Below are 18,458 nucleotides of genomic sequence, written 5' to 3'. Positions count from 1 at the left end.
ACACTTGATGTTGGGTCATCCTGCCCTTTCTGGAACTCTTGACTGAACTAAATTCCTTGGAATGATTGCCCCCCTACACGGCATTAATCAACCTGAGATGCGCAGGGGGGAATAAAGGCTCCTGGCATGTCAGGTGAGATCAGATAATTATCCTGCTTAAAACTGAGCTGCTAAGCATAGGTGCACAGTGGTGAACTCTCAGGCTTTTGAATGTTTCCAGAATAAACAAGACCCTTTTAAATTCAGGCGTGATTTAAGAACAGAGTAATAGCATGTGTGGGTTTCATCTTTTGTCTTCAAATCAGAGTTCATTTTGACAGGAGGCATGGTAAAAAGGTTATAATGAAGCATAAAATACTTTTTTTTTTTTTTATAAAACTAGTTTATTCTTTCCTGAGTTTCATATTACCTTTTTACCCTCAGAATTCTTGTGAGTACATACTTCAGATCTTCACAAATTGTATTCTGGTTTGTTGTATGTGTGTAAATACAGACTGGGGTCAGGTATATTATAAGAAGTCCTCATTTGTGGGTATCATCTGTGGAGCAAGAAAATAGTGTACAATCTATTTTTCTTACCTTTTTTTTTTTTTCTAAATATTTTTATTTATTTCTAGGAGAGAGAGAGAGACAGCATGAGCAGGGGAGGGTCAGAGAGAGAGGGAGATACAGACTCCGAAACAGCCTCCAGGCTCTGAGCTGGCAGTCAGCACAGAGCCCGACGCGGGGCTCGAACCCACGAACCGCGAGATCATGACCTAAGTGAAAGTCGGACGCTTAACCGACTAAGCCACCCAGGCGCCCCTTACCTTTTTTTTTTTTAAATGCTTATTTACTTTTGAGAGAGAGCAAGAGAGAGCACAAGCATGAACAGGGAAGGGGCAGAGAGAAACACACACAGAATCTGAAGCAGGTTCCAGGCTCTGAGCTGTCAGTATAGACCGATGTAGGGCTTGAACTCACGAACTGCAAGATCATGACCTGAGCCACAGTCAGACACTCAACCAACTGAGCCACCCAGGCGCCCTCTTTTTCTTACTCTTGACCTTTGTCAGCTTATTTTGTAAATATATGCTTCTCTTACCTGGCCCCTGAGCCTCTTGATAGTCTCCATCCGAGGTCATGGTCCTGGGTCTGCCAAAGTTAGGGGCCACCCTTGGGAATCACCACTGCTCCCACCATCGGGAGTACACATTCTGGAGCCAGACTGCCTGGACCCAAATCCTGGCCTAGCCTCTCGGTGCCTCAGTTCCCTCTTCCGGAAATAGGCCTGGTTCATTTGGTGGTCAGATTGAATTGAGTTGATAACATGTAAAATATTGGGAATGTACTATGTGTTAGTGATAATGACAAGAGCTTCTCGGTGATAGAACATAAGCATTTGATGTTTGAGTTAACTTAGCAGGTACTAGAATGCCTTCTTTTAGCTGCAGTAGATTATGGGGGAGAGTGGGCCATAATCCCCACCTGTGAAGAGGATCTATCAGGTTGGGAAAGGTAACGCCATATCATTTCAGAGGTGAGAGCACTGTTTTGCGCTTGTCTTCTCCTTCCAGAGGGCAGTGTGGTTTGTAAGAAATGCTTTTTAAAATGTTTGCCGCAGAGATTTCTCAGTTTCTTCCTGGAGAAGTACAAGCGACATGTGTGTAGCACCGACCAGTGGGAGTTCATCAATGGATGGTATGTCCTGGTGATTATCAGCGACCTAATGACAATAATTGGATCCATATTAAAAATGGAAATTAAAGCAAAGGTGAGGGGCAACCCATTCTATGTTCTGCTCTTTCTATTCTTCTGGGGGACCCCAGGCAACTTGAGGTATAAAATCCTTATGGAGATGACTTTGAGTCGTCCGTAAAACTGAAGCTTCCTCTGACTTGATCCTCATCAAGGGAAAGTAAGGAAGCTGTTGTTTTGTGAAAGATGATATTCCTAGGACTATCCCCTGGGAAACTCAGCATCTTCACAGTAGGAACTGAAGTTTGAGAAAATTGCCTGTTTGGGTGGGCTTCGTTTTTTGTTTTTTTTTTTTTAAAGTTGCAGCTGGCCCATGAACCAGTCATGGCAAGAGCCAGTGGTGACTATCCATGACTGATGGGCACGCTTGGAAGGGAGCGAGAGCAGGAATACTGAGTGACCGCTAGGCACCTGACATCTTGATTTAATCTCATGACTACATCTTAATCCCTCCTTAATCTGGCTCTTCTCCCTCCATGCTGTGAGTCAGCAGATCTCCTGACCACCTGAAGTGCCTCCCTCGTCTCTACCCTGACTATTCTGGCTTCCTTCATGCTACCTTCCTCTCAGGCCTGTACTACTACAGAACATTCCTCTTTTTTTTTTTTTTTTTTTTTTTAATGTTTGTTTATTTATTTGGTGGGCAAGGAGGGGCAGAGAGAAGAGAGGAAGAAAATCCCAAGCAGGCCCTACGCTATCAGTGCAGATCCTGATGTGTGTCTTGAACTCACGAACTGTGAGATCATGACCTGAGCTGAAATCAGGAGTTGGATGCTCAACTGACTAAGCCACCCAGGCACCCCTACAGCAGTCTCATCATTGGTTTTCCTACCTTCTCCTTATAATCCTCAGATCTATCCACACCACTGTCAAACTAATTTGTCCAGAAGTGTCCAAATCCTCTCTTTCTTACAGGGTCCCAGTTGGGATGAAGTGGCCTCTCTTCAGCACGATGGCGTCTGGGGTCCTCATCATTTCACTCTGCCTCCCTCCCTGCCCTAGGTCTTCCGGACCCATCAGTACTCATCTCTGGGACATCCTGCTGCCTCTTGGCCTGTGCCTTTGTTCAGCCTTTGTCCATTGACCTGCAGCCTCCTCTCCCAGCGTGCCCTCCAGGCCAAGCTCCATTCTGCAGTCACACTATGGAGAGCCCTATGTGACATGCCGGGCATTGTGGCTATCTTTGCACTTAGCATATTAAATTAGAACTGTGTTTGTGTCTTTGTCTCCTCAATTAGACCTAGAAGTCCTTGACAGAAACAAGTGCGTTAGCAAATCATGTTGGAGCTTTCTTTCAAAAATAGCTGACTGGTATTGTCTGATATTTAACAAACACCATTACCTTATACTCTTTAATGCCAAGGTCAGTAGTAAAGGCAATTCCTATTTCAGGATACCGTTTGAACAGAAACTCAGTTCAAACAATTCAAATACTAAAAGGAGATGAGAAATACACTTGGAATTGTGCTATTTTCTTCTTCAGTTTACAGGCTCTTAGTATCACGTATAGAGAGGCAGGCAGTCCATTCTTTTCCAGTCAATTTAAAGTGAGGTTAATATGCTGAGCAGAGTGGAGTGTTTTACTCATGTCTATTTTTTCATTCCTTAGAATCTCACCAATTACGACCTGTGCAGCATTTTGCTCGGAACATCTACGCTCTTTGTCTGGGTTGGCGTCATCAGATACCTGGGTTACTTCCAAGCATATAATGTAAGGATGTGGCATTGCGTAGGGCACTAGGATTGAGACTCCTTCCTTCTTTGGGTGCCAGTAAGCTACTTTTAAATTCTCCTCCTTCTGTTGATTTTTATTTCAGGTGCTCATTTTAACAATGCAAGCCTCGCTGCCCAAAGTTCTTCGCTTCTGCGCTTGTGCAGGGATGATCTATCTGGGCTACACATTCTGTGGCTGGATCGTCCTAGGACCGTATCACGACAAGGTGCGTAGCACTAATTCTTCCTTCTGTGGGTTAAGCACATGGGACCCTTACAAGTGGGTCCCAGCACTGCCCTGCTTTCTACCCAGTGCTAGCACCTACCCTCGACCTCAGTGAGACCTCTGCACTGGCTTTCTTTCCTTCCTCAGGGTACCGAAGCGACTTCAGGATACTGAAATAAGCACTATAGAACTGTAACTAGAGGGTACAATTCTCTCAGGTGGGCTGGCTTCAGGGGGCACATATTTGTTTTTCTAGGTTTTTTTTTTCCTTTTTTTCTTTTATAGTTTATTGTCAAGTTGGTTTCCATATAACACCCAGTGCTCATCCCAAGAAGTGCCCTCCTCCATGCCCATCACTCCTTTTCCCCTCTCCCCCACCCCAATCAACCCTCAGTTTGTTCTCAATATTTAAGAGTCTCTTATGGTTTACCTCCCACCCTGTCCTTATTTTTTCCCCTTCCACTTCCCCCAGGTCTTCTGGTCTTCTGTTAAGTTTTTCCTGTTCCACATATGAGTGAAAACATATGGTATCTGTCCTTCTCTGCCTGACTTATTTCACTTAGCATAACACCCTCAAGTTCCATCCATGTTGCTACACATGGCCCGATTTCATTCTTTCTCATTGCTGTGTAGTATTCCATTGTATATATAGATCACATCTTCTTGATCCATTTGTCAGTTGATGGACATTTAGGCTCTTCCCATGATTGGCTATTGTTGAAAGTGCTGCTATAAACATTGGGGGACACAAGGGGCACGTATTAACACAGCCAATCATCAAATGAGAAATATTTGGACATGAGGTCACTACAATAAAAATGAAAAGTAAATGAGGAAAGTCTGATTCATTGAGGAGAAGGAAGGTGGACAGAGGCTGCCCAGAATGACCATCTTGGGTTTATGATTAAAATGATAACACATCTTGTCTTTGTAGGTGGTTTTGATTACAGTGTCATCTTAGTGCCGTATTAAAGATTAGTATCTGGATTCTAAACTAACACCGGGCTTCAGTCAGCAGCAGCATTTTGGGGACACCAAAGTTATGTTCAGATGTTCTTCTTTTAAAACAGTAAATGTGATGGGTAGATGCCTCAGGAAATGAAATTAGGCAGGCCTTGACTTCATACCAAAATAAGTAAAAGGAATTATTGCATCTTACAGTTTTTCTTCCATGGTCTCTGGCACTTGGAACAGTAGAAAGAACACAATGAAAAAGAATAGCAGCTATTACTTGATTCTTGTGTGTTAGGTACTATCTTCTCTTATTTAGTCTCTATAGCCCAGGCTTCAGTTTTCTTGGCTTACATTCTCTGCAAGGAGAAAAGAGGTAGAAATGCAGAGGACTGTGTTAAAGCTTATTGAACAGCTCAGCCTTAAGTTTTGACCTTGATAGTTGTATTAAACAAAACATACGATCAAATCTGGTTTGCAAACTACTCACAAAAAGGAGTCCACAAAGTTCCAACTTCTTGTGTTCTCATACTAACATAAATCCTAGTAACTTGACACACAAGCAAGCTTTCTCCTCTTTAAGTGTCACATTTTATACGTCCAGAGAGAAGGACTGTTTTCCTTTTTGAGAAACTGTGTAATGAACAAAGTGACAATTCCTGGGTTAATAGTAAATTCTGATAATCTTATTGCGCTTCCAATTCCATGCCACTGCTTTAAAGGTGACTCATGAGGAAAAATCGTTCTTTGATATACTCTCTCTGATCTGGAGTACTTACTGTCTTAATGCTCAGGAAAATTTACGTTTTTCTTCCTTCCTTACTTCCTGCTCTGCATGCTTCTCCACATTCCTGTCACTAGGGGGCAATGTTGTACTGTGTGGAATAAATACTGAGCCTAAGAATTTCTGCTGCAGTTCACTGGCTCAAGGCCTCAGGATGAGTGTTTCTTTCTCCTTTGCCCTCCATTTCCCCTACCCCATCATTATTCTGGAAGGTGCTCAGATAATATTGCTTGAATTTTACTAAAATAGCTACCATTCCCAAGCCTTATACGTTAGATAGATACAGTGCCCAAGTTCTTTACCTCTTGCTATGTCAACCATCCCAGCAGCCCTGTGGGGGAAATACTACATTTCTTTTACTTAAAAATGGGATCTTAAGATGTTAGATAATTTTCTCCAGGTTACACAGCTAGTAAATGGCAGATAGGATTCACACCCAGGTTTGTGTGAAGTCAATCCACATGCTTTGACCAGTGCTCTGGAGGGCTTTTCTTGGTGTCCTCTAAAGCACATCATTATAGAAGAGCATTTTAGTTTGGCCCATGAATAGATCAACTGTGGGAGGAGAGCTGCCTCATCACTCTTACTTCCCTCAATGTGTCAAGGTCACCTTGAAGAAAATGATGTTTGTTTTGTGAGTCTGAGTGTGTTTTCGTATGTTTGGATCTGACCTTTTAAAGCATCCAGGTGAGAGTGGGATTCTCTGGACTTGCACTGTCCCATAAAAATATGAGAGCTCCAAATGAGAGCCACATGTGTACTTCCAAATTTTCTAGTAACCACATTTAAAAAAAAAAAACAGATGAATTGGTTTTAATCATCTATTTATTTAACCCACTATATACAAAATATTACTTTAGCATGTATTCAGTATAAAACTGAAATATTCTACATTCCTTTTTTTTTTTTTTCGGTACTTTGAAATCTGGTGTGTATTTTATCTTGACAGCACATCTCAGTTTGGACCAGCTGTATATCAGATGCCGGTGGTCACATGTAGCTAATGTCTGCTATATTGTACCTTGCACCTCTTGACTTGTATCTCCCTCTTAATGTCAGCCATCCATTTCTCCCCCAGAGGAGCTGGCGGATGAGGGCTGTCTCTAGGGTGACATAGTAGGTCTGTTTATGACATCTATCTTTCATCTCTAGCCAGACTGATATACTGGGGAAACACATAGTGGAATTAATTCAGTGAAGGCATTAGTCATTGGAGGGAGAAAACCTTCAGTCTGGTTCTGGACTTTTGTGTTTTTCTTCTCTATTGTGCTGCTTCTTCTTCGAATCTGAAGTTCAAAATGTTTACTGCCCGCTGGACCCCTCTCCTGCAAATTAATCTAAACCGGTCAGAATTTTCAGATTCTGTCAGCATCTGTTGAATCAGAAGACCTTGAGAACTACCTGAAGTGTTGAAAAGCTGGGCACCACAACAAGCATTTTCTAGATTTCTAAAATCACAGCAACCTTGGGTGTGGAAGCTAACTTTTCCTTTAAACAAACAAACAGAACACTGCAAAGAGGTATCAGGAGAACTAGACTTTTACACAGCTCTTTGATTGGCAGCAGGACTCCCATATTTTAGCTTCCTGTTTTCCTATTAGACATTGGATTTCAGTGGTTCAACTGAAAGAGAGTAAAGATATGAGTTCCTGCCAATGTTGATTCCATCACTAATGGACTTTGGCACAGTGCCCTTTCAAAATGTCTGGGCACAGAGGACCAGAGACTGTTGATGTTTAATAATTCAAGATGAGGTTTGGAAGAACATTACACTAATGTGGCTCTTACATTTCCATAGGACTTTTTCACCACAAAGAATAAATCAGTCTTACATTGCATTGTCCCCATTTTACAAATGAGAAGACCAAGGCCTTGAAAAAATGCTGGACTTGGCTGATGCCCTGGGTAGAATTTCCATGGAACCCATATGACATCTTCAGTCTTTTAAGTCTTCTGGCTTTAGCCAAGCACCTCTCTTATTCAAAACAACTGTTAGCCAGTTAAAACATTCCACCTGAATGTTGCATGGGGTTCTCAGTAAGAGTCTTGAAGCAATTTTTTATGTCCTTCTCTGCAATAAGCCACTGTAGGTTATGTTTCATTCAAACGAAAGTTCTTTGTGGCTCAATGACAAAGTGATCATTTGTGGAACAAATGCTCCATGTGAAACAATTCACACCATGGTCCCATAGAACCTGGGAGGGGGGGCCTCTTTATGGAAATAACCATTTAATATTTATTAAGTGTCTACTGTGTATCAAACATTGTCAGCTTCTTCTAGACTTAATTGTTGGAGGGCAATGACTGTGGCTTGTTGCTTTTTGCATTCCCCATGTCTAGCAGGGTGTGTAGAACACGGTAGAGGCTCAGCTAGTTTTTTGATGAACAAAAAACAGACGGTAGCACGTGCTTTATAGGGAGGAGCTTACAAGCTCATAGGAACCAAAGTAATTTCCTATAAATGTAGTCCTTCTAGACTGGAAGCACATTAGGATCTTCTTCTCCTTACCTTGGATGTTATTGAAGTTCACTTCTACTATGGATTTTGGCCACTGAAACTGAGAGTGGTTCACAGCCACTTCTCGAGGTACAAAATGGCAGGATGTGTACTACTTATTTTATTTGGTCTCTTTTAAATGTTTGGTGGGTTAAAATAAATCTTATGTGCATTGAGGAGAGGGAGGTGTAATGGTTGTGAATGACATTAATACTGAGGCAGATATTATGTCTAGGCTGATACTAGAGCCTGCACCAGAGACACAGGGATGAATTTGAGAATGTACCCACTAACTATTTGCAGTTTTGGAACCTGAAGCACAGACTGTTATGGGTCCTCGAAACTAAAGAAGAGAATTGACCAGATTCCAAAAGAATTATTAATGGTTCTGGCAGAGTTGTAATTCACATCCATAGAAACCAGCTTCAATTTCATTGTCTTAAGGCTGGTGGTAAGGATGGAAAATATTGACTCTGAGAACTGCCCATCTTACTGTTAAGTAATCTCTGTATTGTTAAGTGATTTGCTCAAGTAGATGTTCCCTCCAGATCTCTGTGGAGAGCAACTTCAGAGTTTTTCAGAATTGTTGGTGATGCGGTAAAGGCATGGGCACGATCTCTGTTTGGGCTACGTTTGTGTACTCTGCCTTGGTTACAGTCTTCACTATTTTGCCCTGTGGATTCGGTCATGGAGCAGGGAGGTTAGGACATGGTGTGTGTTATCAAGTTGGGGCATGGAGAAGTGTATGCAACCAATTAGGGGACAAGCTAGTAATTTACTCTGTGGTTCTTCCTGATACAGAGAACAGGGAAAGGACTAGATCCACCAGGGCAGTCGGTCTTGAAGTAAACTTTGAAATAGCCCTTCAACGTGGGCTTAATGGGACACAGGGACAGGGAGGGGGAAGAAGGAAGTGGAGGAGGACATCACATCAGGTGAAGAGGACACATCCCTGAGGAAGAGAGAAAGAAATGGGCCTGGTGTGTGGGAGCAGACAGGCACAGGATGCTAAGATTGACAGTGAGGAGAGGGCAAGAGACCGCGTGAAGAAGAAACTTATCCCAACCTTTTTGGTTTGGATTTTTACTTTGCATCCCACTTTGTATAGTCTTTTTTTTTTTTTAATGTTTATTTTTGAGAGAGAGAAACAGAGCACGAGTGGGGGAGGGGCAGAGAGAGAGGAAGACCCAGAATCCGAAGCAGGCTCCAGGCTCTGAGCTGGCAGCACAGAGTCTGACACGAGGCTCAAACCCACCAACCACAAGATCGTGACCTGAGCTGAAGTCGGACTCTCAGCTGACCAAGCCCCCTGACTTTGTATATTCTTAAGCAAGAGAAATGACCTGAAGCCTATATTCTATGAAGTTTAGGTTTTACTGAAGTTTGGACTGAAGGAGTAAAGAAGACTTGCTTGGAAGTTTTCCTAATAATTTGGGTATAAGTGTTGACATCAGAGTGGATCAGAAAAACATCATAGGGGCAGACAGACCTTAGAAGATTGAAAAGAAGGAAAGACTAATCAATTCAATACATAGTTTTAAGCATGTGATGATTTTGGAGTGATTGTTTCTTTGGGCCTGGAGTCATTGACAGAAATAGGGAATTTGGAAGAAAAGGACAATTTCTGGGTTAGGGGGTGGGAGGTTTTACTTTGTGGCATGTGAAGTAGGACCTGGACCTCTGAGTCGAGGTGTCCTGTAGACATTCATCAGGGACTGGGCTGTCCCTAGAGCCACATTGACTCAGTGGACATGTGCCCCTCATGCTAAGGACAGTATTTGGTTCAAAACTCTACACTAACTTGTTCCATCTGTGTTTTTGAAAACTGTATTGTCTTTTGCCTATTGGGTCATTATTGTTCTTTAGATAGAAGCTTTTACGTCCCACTAACGTTTAACCCTCTGGCCCTAGAGACGTTTGTTTATTATGCACCTGCTGTTGTTAGTTGCTTTGGCAATAGGTTGTTAATCACTTAAAGCCAGGAGGGCTGTCAGTGGGGATCCACTCTGCACACGCTCAGCTCCTGAACTCCGGGTGTACGCCTCCAACTAACTGCCTAATATCAGCATTTCTCTCTGGCACCTCAGACTCGCCTCATCTAAAACTGAGTCCCTTAGGTGTCCCTTCCCAGAGTTATTTTCATCTCCGTTTCCTCCTCTTTCCAGTCTCCCCTGGATTCCTTGCAACCTGGGCTCCCACACTCACCTCTCACTGGCCTCCCTACCCCTAGGCTTATCTCATTCTAGGCGATCTTCCATGGGCCATAGTTACCTTTAACAAACACAGATCAGCTTGTGCACTCTTCTGGATGAAGTTTTTTACTCATTTGGAGTTATGACCTGTAGGAGTTTGAAGTGTGTTTAAGACCTAAGGAGGCTGTTGCAGTGTGACGCAGACACACCTCTCCAGCCACTTCCCAGCAGAGCACAGGTTTCCCCTATGTCTGCTGAGAAATACTCCCCTTTCTCCTCTCATTGGTAAGCTTCTCAGCCTGCAAGCCCTAGATCTGAGGGTCGCTTTCCTTACACAGCCCAATCCATCTCTACCACAGGCCGTTGCATATCTTGGCCTGTCCACTGTTAGCATGGGAGTCCTTCGAAGGCATGAGCCATGGTCCTTCATCTTTTGACTCTTCCCACCCTTGATAATCTTTGTTTTTAAATGTGCTAAAATTACTGGGACCTGTGGTTAGAAAGGCTACCATGTGGCAAAACTTTCTTGAGCCCATGCTAGGTCTCAGCCACTTTCATCTTACTGGTTTTAAAATACACAGTTCTTTCAGAAAGTGGTTTGGCAGATTGTAGCCTTAAAAACGTTCATCACTTAGAACCAATACCAGGAAAAAGACATTATGCTAAGAAATGTTTATTACATTGTCCTTTATAATAAGCAAACATTAGTGGATGTCGAGTGACAAGGAAATAGTTAAATTTGATATCCAAGGGTGACCTAGTACATAAAAATAATGCTTTCTAAGTGTGAATAACATAAGAAATGTTAAGTAGAAAAAAATCAGAATCCAAAATTCTTAGATGAGATGACCACAAATATATAAAAATTGCAAAGGAAAAAAAGTGAGAGAAATACTAAGGTTATAAGCATTGACTAGAATTTTGAATAATGTTTTCTTATTGTAGTATATTCTAGATATTTTAAAATGGACTTATTTATTGGATAAAGGGTTAGTATCCAAAATCTGTAAAGAACTTATTCAACTCAACACCAAAAATCAAATAATTCAGTGAAGAAATGGGCCTTAAGACATGAATAGACACTTTTCCAAAGAAGACATCCAGATGACTGACAGACACATGAAAGATGCTCAACATCACTCATCATCAGGGAAATACAAATCAAAACCATAGATACCACCTCACGCCTGTTAAAATGGCTAAAATTAACAACTCAGGCAACAACAGATGTTGGTGAGGATGTAGAGAAATGGGAACCCTCTTGCACTGTTGGTGGGAATGCAAACTGGTGCAGCTATTCTGGAAAACAGTGTGGAGGTTCCTCAAAAAATTAAAACTAGAATTACCCTACAACCCAGCAATAGCATCACTAAGTATTTATCCAAGGGATACAAAAATGCTGACCCAAAGGGGCACTTACACCCCAATGTTTATTAGCACTATCAACAATAGCCATATTATGGAAGGAGCCCAAATGTCCATTGACAGATGAATGGATAAAGAAGATGTGGTATATATATATACAATGGAGTATTACTCTGATTAAAAAGAATGAAATCTTGCTATGTGCACAATGTGGATGGAACTAGAGTGTATTATGCTAAGTGAAATAAGACAGAGAAAGACAGATATTGTATGATTTCACTCATGTGGAATTTAAGAACCTAAATAGATGAACATAAGGGAAGGGAAGGAAAAATAAGATAAAAAGAGGGAGGCAAACCATAAGAAACTCTTAAATACAGAGAACAAACTGAGCATTGCTAGGGAGTTGGGAGGGGGATGGGCTAAATGGTGATGGACATTAAGGAGGACACTTGTTGGCTGAGCACTGGGTATTGTATGTAAGTGATGAATCGCTGGGTTCTACTCCTGAAACTGATACTTCACTGTATGTTAACTAAGTTGAATTTAAATAAACAAATTTTAAAAAATAAAATGAGTGTCTCTTAATGATAGTGACAACAGCAGCAACAAAATAAGCTAACTAGATACTTCTCTGCTTTTTTGGATATTATCTCTTAAAAATTTTTGATTCCCCCCCCCCAGTTTGAAGATCTGAACACAGTTGCCGAGTGTCTGTTTTCTCTGGTCAATGGCGATGACATGTTTGCGACCTTTGCTCAGATACAGCAGAAGAGCATCTTGGTGTGGCTCTTCAGTCGCCTGTATTTATATTCCTTCATCAGTCTTTTCATATATATGATCCTCAGCCTGTTCATTGCACTTATTACAGATTCTTATGACACCATTAAGGTAAGTAATATTTCCTACCCAAAAAATGACTACCAATTCTGTATGGATTGGAACATAGGAAAATGTTACACTTTTTAGGTGTTAGAAGTTAATTTTATTTTTTATTTTTTTAATGTTTTATTTATTTTTGAGAGAGAATGGGGGGGGGTGTGGAGGGGCAGATTGAGAGAGGGAGACACAGAAACTGAAGCAGGCTCCTGGGTCTGAACTGTCAGCACAGAGCCCAATGCAGGGCTTGAACTCATGAACCATGAGATCATGACCTGAGCTGAAGTCAGACGCTTTATCGACTGAGTCACACAGGTGCCCCAATTTTATTTTATTTTTTAAAGTTTATTTCTTTCAGAGAGACACAGAGAGAGCACAAGGCAGGAGGGGCACACAGAGTGTGGACAGAGGATCTGAAGCAGGTTCTGTGCTGACAGCAGAAAGCCCAATGTGGAGCTCCAGCTCACGAACTGTGAGATCATGACCTGAGCTGAAGTCAGAAGCTTAACTGGCTGAGCTATCTAGATGCTCCTGGAAGTTAATTGTCCCTGTCACCATGACAAGGGTGGATGGGTTTGGAAGTGTGCTGGAAGAGAGAGAGAAGTGGGTCAGGATGGGCCAAGTATGGAAAGTCATGTAGTTGGGCTGTCACTGTGGGGAGTGGCAGGTGTACCTGGCTGTCCCGGGACTTGAGCTTTTGAACAATAAGTTTGAATGATAAGGGGTGACTGCCATCGTGACAGCCTGTCCAGATATGGACACACCTCTACAGTGCATGACACACCCATTTGTGTGGTGCACATTTCCTTTAAATCATGAAAGCTAAGGCTTGTGTGTGTGTGTGGCTGCTGAGCTTCCTAGCTTCCTCAGCCACCGGTGGGTTCTGTATCCTTTCAGACTGGATCTGTTTAACTGAGTTGTAGCTTGAAGGGAGCCCTGTGCTGCCTCGTGTGGCTGCACCTCCATAGCAGATGGTTGTGCTTGGTGGGGGGATGGGTCGTGTCAGTGCCCTGGGGTTTTGTCTTCTTCCTAAGCCCTTCCCAGACTAACTTGGAAGAAGACAGTCTATTGGCAATACTTCTGAGCACTCTGTGTATGGCAAGCTGAGCGCTCACGTGGGAATAGTTGGTTGGCTGTAGACACAGGGCGGGGCGGGGAGACGGGAACTGCACACTCCTGCCCTGGGAGTTCCCATCTTTGACGTAGCAGGACCCCTGCCCCAGTGAGTGAGCCACGCCTCTGTGACTTCAGTAAGCATGAGCTGAGTGGGAAGACCCCTCTGCCTTCTGCCCCACTAAGTGACCAACTTCTATAAAAGTAGAGAAAATAGGGTGTCTGGGTGGCTCAGTTGGTTAAGTGTTGGATTCTTGATCTCAGCTCAGGTCGTGATCTCTCGGTTTCTGAGTTTGAGCCCCGTGTTGGGCTCTATGCTGTCAGCACTAAGCCTGCTTGGGATTCTGTCTCTCCATCCCCCTCCCTATACCTCCCCCACTTGTGCTCTCTCTGTCTCTCAAAATAAAGAAGTAAGTAAATAAATAAATAAAGTTTTTTTTAAAAAGTAAAGGAAATAGGGGTTACTTCCCTCTGTGCTTCTACATTGTGAGGGAAAAGGTGAGGTCTTATCTGGTCTTATGGTTAGCATTAAAATTTTAGACTTTTGACTACTTCCTTCATTCCCTTTATTAACCCACCCTCCCTTGCCCAGCCATGGCTTGCTTTCTGGGATTTTTGGATTGTTTTCCATTCCCATGGTGGCCCTGGCTTAGGTTTCTAGGACTGACAGATTGATGCCTCACTGTTAATATCAGTTCTTGGATCTGAGCTAGCAATGTGGGAGAGTTTTATTTTAGCAAAGGTGGGTTTGATGTGTTGACAAAGGGAGCCATTTCTCACGCTCTATAAATAAGGTAACAACATTATGTGCTTTTTAAAGAAATACCAACAGAATGGGTTTCCTGAAACGGATCTTCAGGAATTCCTGAAGGAATGTAGTAGCAAAGACAAGTATCAGAAAGAGGCCTCACCCTTCTTGCCCTGCATCTGCTGCCTGAGGAGGTCAGTATCGTGTTTAATCAGGTCTCCATGCTCCTGAGGTGAGCTTCTCTTTGGCCTTAACATAGAGTTCTTCCAAGGTTTACTCTCTGCTCAGAAATCAGCTTATTGTGGGGAATAATTCATCTTTCATTTTCTTTCCTCCCACAAAACTGGCTTTAGAAATGAATTGTTTCTTATAAAACAGGGTAGAAAGCTACATGACGTGGTTGAAATCTCTAGGGAATATTATGAGACCTTAATGAGAAGGCATGAGTTATGTCCCTCGTGTCAAGAAGGTGAACTCTGAGGTGGCCAAAGTAAGAGGCCAAAACATTTATTTTTAGGAGTAGAGCTCTGGGAATGTCAAAGGCCTTTCCCTTTCCACAATATTTGGTATAAACAACTTTTCTTTTTTTCTTTAAATTTTTTTAACGTTTTTTATTTATTTCTGAGAGAGAGAGAGAGAGAGAGACCGCATGAGCAGGGGAGGGTCAGAGAGAGAGGGAGACACAGAATCTGAAACAGGCTCCAGGCTCTGAGCTAGCTGTCAGCACAGAGCCCGACGCGGGGCTCAAACCCACGAACCGTGAGATCATGACCTGAGCCGAAGTCGGACAGTTAACCAACTGAGCCACCTAGGCGCCCCATAAACAACCTTTCTTGAGCAGAGCAGGAAACCTGCTTGAGAGGAGGCCGTGTATCGCCTTGGTTGGGAACACACATCAGGAGCTCTGCATGGACCAACTGTGCTTTGCTTGCATTCAGCAGGACACTTATGCAAATGGTCTACACCTCAGTGGCAAAGCATCCGCATAGTGGTTTGGGGAACTAGAGTAGGGGTCACATGAGGATAGTTTTCTTAATTGTACCCATATTTATTTTCCTCTGAAGTCAGAGGTGGAGCTGTTAACTAAAAATATCCCCTACCCATGTTTTTCGAGAAGAAATCTCTAAATCAAATTCCTGAAGGAAGATGGAAGAACATAATTGCTACTTTAAACCACAGGATGTATTTTCTGTTAATCAATTCATACCGCATCTTGGGATTTGAAATGATATGACTGAGCATTTCCAAAGAATGTCTGGTAAATATGAAATGAGGTCTTCTGAGAAAAGTTAAGTTTTTAAAAATCACATTTCTTCCTCCCAGAGCATTAAATCATTGCCATGGAAGCTGGGATAAAGGGAAATTAATTTTCTTAATAGGCAGTGGCTTCCTACAAGGCACCTTGTATAAGGAAAGTCTCTCAAAGTTGTTTTTTCTAATGTGTATTTCACTGTAAGGAAAAAGTAATCATCAGAGAATGTAATTGTGAACTCTGGAGAGTAACCGATAAGTTTTTGGTATTTGATTTTTGGACTTTGGTGTGCATCACAAAAGCCACAGGAAGATGTTAAATGTTTTCTTGTGCAGCCACATGGAATGAGTAAAAGGTTTAAGGGAGGGACTAGAAAATGTCTTGGTCAGATTGGGTCTGAGAGCTGGGAAGAAGTAGCCATCTCAGCAGACGGGCCACTATATGGCATGCTAGGGGCTGTTGACAAGACGCCTGGTTCACAGGAGGGTCTGCTCAATATGACAAATGAAAGAATTCAGTGGACTGAGGGAGTCTGCCAAGGAAGTCCGGTGAACAACTGAAATGTTGAAAGTTTTGAAAAAGGCTATCAAAAACAAAAACGGAAGTGATTGTTACTGAAGATGGTCATGGGTGAGGTCAGCTGGAGAAGTTTTAGGTGACTAATCAGATCAAAGCCTGGATCCGAGGCCAATTGGGATGAACCCTACAGAGAGTAAATAAAGGTCACAGGACTGATGCAGGAAAATGGATTGTCCTGGGGCCCTAGAATAAATGATGGCTTTGACTCCATCAAAAAGTACACCTGGATGTGTCTAAAAGTTAGGAACCTAAGAATGGTAGAAATAGAGGAAGGCCATAAAGGGAGAGTAAATGTTAGAGAAGGACCTCACTGAGGGAATGTGGGGAATAAGGGCATCGCAAATATTGGTGCCTGGGTCCCCTTTCTGGTGCCTATGACTGACAGCCCCAACTGTCACAGCTCCGCCTCCTGCAGAGCACAGATATGGGTCACTCTTTTTTAGTCAAGCAGTCCAGCAACCACCATAGACTGACTTTCCTTCAAATTATTGGCAGACTCTCTAGACTGATCATCAGAACAGCTGGCTTTCTGTTTTGGACCCTACTGGTTACTGAATGTGTCCCATGGCCTCTCCTTAATCTCTTGGTCCTTCCAGTGCCATCAGGGTGCAACAGATGACCTCTGAAACCTCTTCCAGTTCTCATGGGATGTGCTCCTTTGGAAAGATGTACCTGGTTGGACAGATGCAGCGTTCACCTTTCCCCTTCTCCACTGCAGCAAAGGAGAAAACCTGTTGTAGCCATTGAGCAGCCAATTGTAGCAGTATGGCAAAGCCATAGATTTGTCAATGAAAAGAGACACAGGGTCCCAGGACACGGACAGCTCCTCAGAATTGCCAAAAGCATCTAGTCACACCAAAAATAATGTACATTGCCCTTCTTATCTTTTCTTCCTCTTATATGTCGCACTCAGCATGTCTATGATCTGTGCATGCCTAGACTACAGAGTATTCCTATTCCATCCCACAGAGTTTGAAATCAGTGTTTTCTCTTTCCTCCTCCCCCTTTCTGATACAGGAAAGAAAGTGATGACCACTCGCTACTTATTAACTAAAATCCTTCTGCTAAAGATAATCAAATTTCAAGCCTCTTTACCCAGTGATAATGAAGAGGAGCTCCAAACAGCTCGGACTAGCATTTCCAAAAATACTGACTTATTTAATGTGGAACAGGAAAAAGGACAGTTAGCGGGTTGGACACAACGGAGATTCCAAAGTTCCTTTTATAAACGTGGATGATGAAGCATCGACCACAGTCAGCTACTGGGCATTAGTGCAGTGGAGCAGTGATAATGAAATTCTGCACTGGACTTTCCATTTATGACATCACGATGTTGAGATGGGGGCAAAAAAAATCACATTTCAACGTGTGCCAGAACAATGGCACTTAAAGCTCTGCACTGAAAGATATGTGTTTATCATCCAATAAGGGTTTGTTTTGAAAGTGATTCTTGGATGAGAAGATGTTTGTTTGTTAATTCATGGTGCACAGAGAAATGAAGTTGGGTGCAATACTGAATTAGAAATTCCAAGCTGGAGAACTAACTATTAAGCCATTTGAAGAACACACTTAAGTCAACAAAAAGATGTTGGCCTGTTCTCCTGTGTTTGCTTGCTTGTTTGTTTGTTTCCAGCATGACAGGAAGCAACTGTTGACATGGTCAGTGGGATGAATTGGAAACAGTCATCTGGACACCTTGTCACTTGTGCAAATTGTTGATTGTACACACACAACATGGAAGGGAACACTAGCAGTGGTCACTCATTTTAACAACTGAACTCCACTATGGTGGCAATTTGCCTTTGTCAAGCAAGGAAAGATGATATTTTTTCCCAAATAAATTTATTTTTATCACAATAAATGGAGCTGCTGCTTTTTTAAATGTAGTATTTCTTAATATCTACCTAGTGCAAAATTCAGATCATTTCTCTATTACCTATCTGGTCTCCGGAAGGGACTTCTCACTTTCTTGAAAGCAGTGAAGGAGATCTAGGGGTTAGTATATAGAAGTTATTCAATAAATATTTATAATAATGACTTGAGATTAAGATCACTTCCTGTATGGATTTATTTTGTACTTGAGCTGTCGTAGGGGTCAACTATTTTAAATTTATTAGAGAACAGAACTGGAATCAAGCTCCAGGACCCTCATTCCGAGGTTCTCACTCTGTTTTCCCTGCCCCTCCCTGTCAAGCCCCTACCAGAATTTCTTTCTCATACCGCTTTCCTCTCTCCTTGTCCCCACACTGCCTTCATGTGCCCACACCAAATTTAGGCCAGGAAAACCATTCACTTAATAGCATTATAATTTGTAGATAAATGACTCATGTCCATATACAGAATTCTTGACTAAAATGATTATCTTAGTTAACTTCTTACAAAAAATGTCAAGAGTTACATTCATCTTTTAAACTAAGGAGTG

The 18,458-nt window shown here is 42.3% G+C and overlaps 1 protein-coding gene across 1 annotated transcript in view; it reads left to right on the top strand.

The window, feature by feature from the left end:
• The window catches only part of MCOLN2 (mucolipin TRP cation channel 2), a 46,391-nt gene extending 28,473 nt beyond the window's left edge, over positions 1 to 17,918 (top strand). The window contains exons 9-14 of the mRNA XM_077771040.1: positions 1,604 to 1,753; positions 3,347 to 3,448; positions 3,555 to 3,677; positions 12,150 to 12,356; positions 14,278 to 14,399; positions 17,054 to 17,918. Of these exons, the coding sequence (XP_077627166.1) occupies positions 1,604 to 1,753; positions 3,347 to 3,448; positions 3,555 to 3,677; positions 12,150 to 12,356; positions 14,278 to 14,399; positions 17,054 to 17,090 (741 nt within the window). The 3' untranslated portion in view covers positions 17,091 to 17,918. The remainder of the gene's footprint in view (positions 1 to 1,603; positions 1,754 to 3,346; positions 3,449 to 3,554; positions 3,678 to 12,149; positions 12,357 to 14,277; positions 14,400 to 17,053) is intronic.
• The last annotated feature ends 540 nt before the right edge of the window (positions 17,919 to 18,458 follow it).

This window comes from Crocuta crocuta, unplaced genomic scaffold, assembly GCF_008692635.1.
Source record: "Crocuta crocuta isolate KB4526 unplaced genomic scaffold, BGI_CrCroc_1.0 scaffold125, whole genome shotgun sequence".
Classification (NCBI taxonomy): Eukaryota; Metazoa; Chordata; class Mammalia; order Carnivora; family Hyaenidae; genus Crocuta; species Crocuta crocuta.
The sequence above is the reverse complement of the archived record's forward strand: the minus strand, read 5'-3'. Positions and strand labels throughout refer to the sequence as shown.